This window comes from Microcebus murinus, chromosome 8 (assembly GCF_040939455.1).
Source record: "Microcebus murinus isolate Inina chromosome 8, M.murinus_Inina_mat1.0, whole genome shotgun sequence".
Taxonomy (NCBI): domain Eukaryota; kingdom Metazoa; phylum Chordata; class Mammalia; order Primates; family Cheirogaleidae; genus Microcebus; species Microcebus murinus.
Window position 1 is genome coordinate 18,549,157 of NC_134111.1, and position 7,790 is coordinate 18,556,946.

At 40.3% G+C, this 7,790-nt stretch overlaps 1 protein-coding gene across 3 annotated transcripts in view; it reads left to right on the forward strand.

The window, feature by feature from the left end:
• Positions 1 to 6,826, forward strand: part of RAB3GAP1 (RAB3 GTPase activating protein catalytic subunit 1) — a 107,011-nt gene extending 100,185 nt beyond the window's left edge. The window contains exons 22-25 of one of the 3 annotated variants that reach the window (XM_012740106.2): positions 105 to 220; positions 1,993 to 2,095; positions 4,215 to 4,235; positions 5,079 to 6,826. In XM_012740106.2, coding sequence (XP_012595560.1) covers positions 105 to 220; positions 1,993 to 2,095; positions 4,215 to 4,235; positions 5,079 to 5,315 — 477 coding nt within the window. In that variant the 3' untranslated portion in view covers positions 5,316 to 6,826. Of the gene's footprint in view, positions 1 to 104; positions 221 to 1,992; positions 2,096 to 4,214; positions 4,236 to 5,060 lie in introns of all 3 variants that reach the window. The other 2 variants (XM_012740107.2, XM_012740108.2) reach the window with 2 other exon arrangements.
• Positions 6,827 to 7,790: the final 964 nt, after the last annotated feature.

Sequence of the window (7,790 nt, forward strand, 5' to 3'; positions counted from 1 at the left end):
CAAGTGTTCTCCCCAGTTGGCAATAGCTATTTTAAAGATATGTTTTTAAAAGGCTTTGCTTTTTTGCTGTCTCCCAACGTATGTCTCTCCTTTTCCACTGTTAGGAAATCATCCACCAGATTACTAATGTGGAAGCTCAAATTGCTAGAGCCCGGTCATTGAAAGCCAAGTTTGGAACTGAGAAATGTGAACAGGAGGAGGAAAAGGAAGATCTTGAAAGGTAATTGCTATTTGGCTAACTCAGTTTTGTCTGCAGTAGGAACAACCACCACTCTCTTAAGAAAAATTCTAATAGGCTGGGCATGTGGTTCAGGCCTGTAATCCCAGCACTTTGGGAGGCTAGGGTGGAAGGATTGCTTGAGGCAAGGAGTTGGAGACCAGCCTGAGACAACAAAGCAAGACCCCATCTCTAAAAAACCAAAAATTAGCTGGGAATAGTGGTGTGCAGCTGTAGTCTCAGCTACTCAGGAAACTGAGGCAGGAGGATCACTTGAGCCCAGGTATTCAAAAAGAAGAAAGAAAAATTGTAATAGGATATTGAGACTTTTGTGGTGCTCATTTATTATTTGAAATAAGCGTTGACTAGAGACAGAGACAAGATTTGGCCTCCGTGCTATCTCTGAGTCTCTGCCAGGTGTTTCCATTCCTCCCACTTTTAGAAACAGTCTACGAGAGCCTCTTTTTCTGGGATTCCTTTGTCCTTGGAGATGTGGTGCCTGACGTTTCCTTGGAGGAGCTGTTAGCTCTGTTGCTCACAGTGCCCTGGAACTTTGCTCTCCACTCTCACTGGTCCACGACCACAGTGTGGCGTGTGCTCAGACTTTATATGTGCTCACTGTTCCTGGTTATTTATTTTATTTTAAACAATATTTGTGATAGCAAAGGTATACATGCTATGTACCTTGTATTAGGTATACGTGGAAGGAGTGACCAGATGGTTTCTCTCAGAAGTGGCAAATGATTGGAGTAGTCTTTCTCCCTTCATGAGCAGCCTTGACGCCATCACCCGTGGAGCCTACATCAGTGTGAATCCCTTGCCAGTTTTTGCCTGTGTTATTTGAAAGGACAATGTTGTTTTAGTGTGTAATAAAGTGTTTCTAAATTAGCTTATTCAGTAGTTTAAATTTGCCATCATTTTAAAATTTTCATCAGCCTTTCCATGAGAAATGGCATTATTGAAGCTAAATAATTAATATTATAAGACAAGGCATTTGTTATGGCTTTTAACAAGTTCTTGTTTGAATTTTATATCTTTTGTTGAATGAAATTTTCTCCCAGCCTACTTTGCTCTTAAAAATTCCTTCCTTTTAAGTGAGAAGAATAAGCTCTAATCAAGGGAGTCATTTCTGAAATAGCAGTATGAATTAGTGAGCAGGTGGTGCAGGCTTGGTGGCTCTGTGCCTTCGACTCTGTTTGTTCCACGTACATTCTCTGTGATGTACTTGGAAGTACGGTATTTCCAGCACATAATGCACAATTTACAATTGCGACTTTGACCAACACAGCATGTATTTAAGCATATGGGCACTCACACACACACCTTAAAAAAACAAAAACAGGTCCTTGCCTACGAGAGTGGCCACTGTGTTGGTGCTCTGGGGCTTGGACCCTGGCTAGCCAGAAAATAAAAAAAAAAAAAACAAAAACAAATATGGATCATTGCTTTACTGAATAAATAACACTTAGCTTCTATTGTCCCCCAATTATTTTCATGTTTTATTAAGAATAGACTATTTCTTCTTAACACTTTGACAGAGATAGACTTTTTAAAAAATTTTATAAAAACAGTTGAAAAAGCAGGAAGATTGTCAACTAAGTTGATTTTAATTCCACATGTCAATCTATTCTATAAAATTTCCATTCCAGTCTTAGTAGTCTTAGCCAGTCTTAGCCATCAATTGGAGGACTTGTCAATAAAATTCCCATGGGAGGATGGATACTAGGCAGCCCGAGCAGCTTGCTCTCCATCCTCATGTTGCCTTTCTCCTTTAGGTTTGTGAGTTGCCTGCTGGAGCAGCCTGAAGTGTTAGTCACCGGTGCAGGAAGAGGACATGCTGGCAGGATCATTCACAAGTTGTTTGTGAATGCTCAGAGGGTATGTGAGATTCATTATTGACTTTATCATGAGCTCTACAGACCTCTACTTGGGAAGGTGCTGTTTTAATTCCCACACGTGGCTAATTGTACAGCTGGTAACCAAAAGTAAGTCTGGGCATTGGGTTTGAACACTGAAGACTCTCTGACTTCTGAGTCTTTGAAATCCATTTGCTGCCTGTTATTATAATGGTGAAGAGATCTAACTTTAGAGGTTCCCCAGAAAGGAAGAGGAAGATTTCGTATTTTAAGGACTATGGAAACTTAGACTCTAGCACAGATAAAAAGACCAATTTGAAAAATTATCATTATCATTACTTCTACTAGTGAAAGTAAAGGTTTTATAATTATAAAGTCCCTTGGTTACTGGTTAAGAAGCGCTGGCATCCCACAGATGATTTCATGTCAGGGCTCATTGCTGTTAGGGATTCTGATAAAAATATTATGATGTGCCCTAAATATAATTTTCCCTTACCTGTTACTCTGATGGCACTAGAATAACATACTTTTGAGAGTATAATTTTCAGAATTAAATACGAAAAAGAATTTTCGTGAATCTACATCTGAAATAACAACTTGATAACTTCTGTTGAGTTGGTCTGGAGTACAACTAGTTAATATATTCAAAATCATAGCCAAACATACTGCTAAGAGTTTTTAGCCAGGGCTAAAAACTGAGAGAGATTTACGGGATATAGCTCCCTAAACTTAAGTTTCCAACTTAATAACCAAATATTTTATTTCCTTATAAATTAGATTTCTAGAAAACAATGGATACTTTCTTTGATTTATTTCATTTTTGTCTCTGGCATGGAACCAAGAACTGAATTTGTTTTTGCATCCTATACTATCTTTGCCAGCTCACCACCCAAAAGCTTATAAGCACATTTCCTTGTTAACCACCAATGTGAATTTTCCCCATAGTGTAAAAACTCTTCTTTGATCATTTTTTAAAAGTTGTATGTTAAGAGGATTAAAAATCTAAAGTATTTATATTTTTAGTGCTAGAGTATTACTTGTTTTGGATAATTAAGCAAAATTATTTTCCCCAAAATAGAAATAGCCTCGCTACTCCTCCACCAGTAATAAATAGAGGCTTATTATAAAGATTTTGACAATATAGAAAATTATAAAGAAAAAATTAATCACATAATTTCACTACCTACTGATGATCACTGTCAGCATTTAATGTCTAGTATATGCAAATATATATTTTATTAAAAATTAGGGCTATGTTATATAATAACTTTGTTATTCTTGTTTTCCACTTAATATACTTAAGATATCTTTCCAAATTCCCTTTAAAGGATACTGAAATTGTACATTCATCTCACATTATGTAATTTAAAGAAAGATTTCAAACTTTCAGAACTTGTAGTGAATATTTTTAGGAAATTGGTAGACACTGTAATCCTATAACAAGCATCTGGTTGGTACATTTTTAAACTCAGTTCTTAAATGTCTGGCTAAAGTAAACTGTTAAAGTTTATTCATATAACTTTTCTTGTTATAATTAGCTGACACTATATCAATTTTCCTAATTAAGATTTTAACATTTTTCAAAAAGTGATGAAATTTTGCTAGGAATATTTTATGTTATGTAGTAATTTTATATATTTAGAACTTAAAATTATAAATGATAAACTTCATCATGATTATGTATCTGTGGTATGTACATATTTAAATGGAATTCAGCAAATAAACAGCTGATTGGATTTTGCTTCAGACTAGCTAAATTGAATAATTCTTAGGTACCTCTTCTTAAATTCATTGGATTATCTACTTTTTAAGCCATGAACACTTTTTTTCAGCATCTTAATTCTTCAGTAAGAGAGCTAGGTTTTTGTCCAATCATTTCTCCATTAAATGACACTCTGTACATCACCTGTTACACCATTAGATGCATGAGTAGTGGGGTATGTCTGCTCAGTTTGACCCCTGGGTGTGTTGTACTTTGTGCTGTGGTTTTATTTGTGTTGAATATTCTTTTGATAGGCTCATGTTCCTTAATGTAGTGCATGCTGTCTCTGAAATAACCTTGAAATCTCTTGTCTAGCCCTTTTTAAACCATCTTGCTTGTTTTTCTTTCATCACTGTTTCTTTTCTCACCCTTTCTCAAGCTGACTGAATCTTCTGATGAGGTAAAAAAATAGCCTTTGTCCCTCATAGTTCCTTGTTCCTTCCCATCCCTCTAACTTCATAAGGTCATTAAAACTAACCACCTCTTTAACAGTCTGGATTTGGCATACCTTTCTTGCAGATGTTTATATTAACATGATTTCATGTTTCCATTGCCAAAACAATTATTTTTTCCCAAACTGATGGTATTGTGAAAGAAGCATAGTGATCAGATTTAAAAATGAAGGCTATGAATGAATATGTATTCCATGCAATTTTAATGAAAAAATAGATGCCTATTATAATGATTTTTAATTTTGTTATGAAAAAATAATGCCTGTAACTTGTGGCCATTGCTATATGGACCACTGTCTCCACATAAGCTGCCCAGCAAACAAAATCGATGCTCCCAGTTTTAATTTGGCAAGTGAACCTTAAAGCAGCCGATTGAAAGAGTCAAGATGAATATCATCTTTTGAGACTCTGGAGAGAAACGGCTCCTTGCTGGACTGAAGACATCAGATGTAGACTTGAGTCATTGCTAGAAGAAACGTATAGAAACCCGTACAGCTTCATGATCCCTTTTCATCAGATGTCTGAATACGGCCCTCACTTTTCAAAGCAGATTGCCTGGCAGTCATTATCCCTTCTGTCTCTGTCACCAGTCTGGCTGTTCATGCAGTGTTTCAAGCTTCTTGCATTTTCTGTGTTATGTTTTTTTTTGAATAATCATAAAATAGCTGACTGCATTACTGAGTAATGTAGGACATTTTTATGTATTTATCATGTTTATTCATCTGTCCTCCAAAAGTGTCTGAGTTTAGCATTTGCCTTGCTTTTGAATTTAGCATTTGATTCTATTCAAGGCTGCAGCCATGGCTCCACCAGAGGAGGAATTGAAGAGACTGGGCTCCCCAGAGGAAAGAAGACAGAACCTGGTGTCAGACTTCCCACCCCCTGCTGGCCGGGAGTTCATCTTGCGCACCACGGTGCCGCGCCCTGCTCCCTACTCCAAAGCGCTGCCGCAGCGCATGTACAGTGTGCTCACCAAGGAGGATTTTAGACTTGCAGGTGCCTTTTCATCCGACACCTCCTTCTTTTAATTCTTCCGGCATTACCTCGTCGGTGGCTCCCGAGACAGTGCTGCCCTCCTGCGAGAGGGAGGGTGTGCCGGGGAGAGCCCGTGAGGTCACGTTGGGGGCCGTGCAGTGGGGTGATCAGGAATCAAACCAGCATCTGAAAGACTTGCCGGCACCAGGCTCATCTCTGTTTCTTAGTGGAGGCAGAGAAAATGGGCTTGAGCAATTGGGAGATTTCTGCCTGGAAGAGATGGCCTTTGTAAACAGGGGGGAGAGAGGGGGCCAAAAACAGCAGAAGCTCTCTGTACTCACTCTGGCAGGATAATGTTCATTTTATTCTCTTCTGTGACTGTCCTCCAGGCTACTGCCTGCATTCATAGTCTGTGTAAACACTTAATGGTTGTGTTTATTAGTATCAAGTATGCAAAATAGAGTATCCGTTAACTCCAATTTCTGGATATTTTGGTGGTAGCTTCTAGTCCCAGAATCTGTGTTTTTAAAATGCCACATGACAGACACTCTGTTTATTCAATCACCTGGTGGTCCTCTTTATTATACTAATTAACTTTTCATGAGCATTTTGAATATTCTAGGAGGAAGCCTAGAATTTCACAGTTTCTCTTTTTCCATGTAACTGTGACCTAGATATATTCCCTCTGACAAAACTATACAACGTCATGGCAGATTAGTTTTATGTATCTTGTAAGATTTGTTTTCCTTTTGGTCACCATGTAGCTTACCAGCCAGCAAACGTTCGCTCTCCCCTTGCCTTGCCGTGCAGCATGCGTTCTCGTCCCGTGGTTGCTGGCTGGGCACTGTCTTAATGAAGTTGAGAGGAGACATGCTAAAAATACAGTCTTGGTACACAGAGATTATCATGCAATTAGTATAATTTGGTATATATGCTAATGTAATGAGTAGAGGATTATTTTAATGTGCTATTTTGCTTTTGTATTTTAGTCAAAAATGAAAATAATCGGTGGGGATGTGTAGCACTCAGTGTAGGGATAACCACCATATTCTAGTTATGCGAAGATCAAGATGTCTTAAGCCTGTTTTGCTGTATGGCCTCTGTTTGCTGACCTGAAGTATTCTTAGGCCTAAGCACCCACTTCAATCCAAAGTAAAAAATGGCTATACCGAAGCATAAACTTGCCTGTGTAACTCTAAGGAATTGATAGAGCTGTGCAAGCCCTGTGTTATATTATTTTTGTAACAATTTTAAAAATGTGTGTATACAGTAAGCGTGTGTACACGCACACGCCCGTGTGTGCGTGCGAAGCAGGAGACCTGGCTGACGGCGCCAGCCTCGCGGCGCCTCCTCTGCGCTGCGGGACCCCCGCCACGGTGAGCCACCCCCGCCACGGTGCGCCGTGCAGACGCGGGCCTGAGGACGGCGCTGGGCCAAGGAGAAGACGTTTCTTTCAAGGTCGGAGATTGTCTGCTTTCTAACAAGGAAACATTCTACAAAAGGAGAAGTCGGACTTTAAAAAGGCATTGTGAATCTAATAAAAAGGAGAGTGTTGCTTTCTGTGGCTAATTTTCTCTTATTTCCCCCCTCTGAGGAGCATTTCAGCCTGTTTCACTGAGTTTTGTGCTGTCTCAGAGCTCCCTAAGTATTTGCAGCCTCCTGGGTTATGCAGAACAGGAGTCTGGAGAACATTCTTTGTGCCTTTTTAAAGGTAATTATCCCATTTTATTTTTATTATTGTTATGTGCTAGTTTATTACACAGACATTTTTAAGTACCCACTTTGTATCAGGTGCTATACTGGCAATGAAGATAAAACAGAAACCAAAACGCACTCCCCGAAGGGAAGACTGACGTGACGTGACCGTAAGATGTATAGTGAAGGCAGCTGTGTGGCTTGCAGGCCGGCATTTGTCACACAGATCCAGTCGATCACTCATGATTGATGTTAGTACTAATGCAGTAACAGTAGTATGAGGTGTTGTGGGAAAGGGTTTTCCCTCAGGCTTTGGGGATCCAGAAAATCACCCCAGAGGATGTGGTGTCTGGAGCCCAGGAGATGAGCAGGAGCTGGGGAAGGGGCGGGAGCCGCCCAGGCGTTTGTCTGCAAAGAGCCTCCGTGAGTGCCCCACCCCGGCGTGCTCGCGGGCGCTTGTGAGTTTATTTCTCCACGTCTTCAGTCTGGACTCAGCGGAGTCTGTCTTTGGTCAGCGGGACATCAGCTAGGGTGACCCAGGCAGAGACCTGGAGGGCACCGGGCACGGGGCCTGCCTTGCCTTCCCTTCCCTCCGAGCCCTGACCGCCGCGGGAGAAAGCTGCGGAGAGTTGGGTGCTGTGTCATGCAGCAAAAGTTACCCGACAGGAGGGGACAGGAAGAGTGTTAGAAGCAGAGGAAACAGAATGGGCAGAAACCCAGAAATAAGAGAAAATGTCTATTTAGGCAACAGCCAGCATTTCAATTTGGTTGAAGTGTGGTATCCAGAGTGGGATGGGGTGAGAAATGAGGTGGTGAGGTAAACTGAGGCAGGA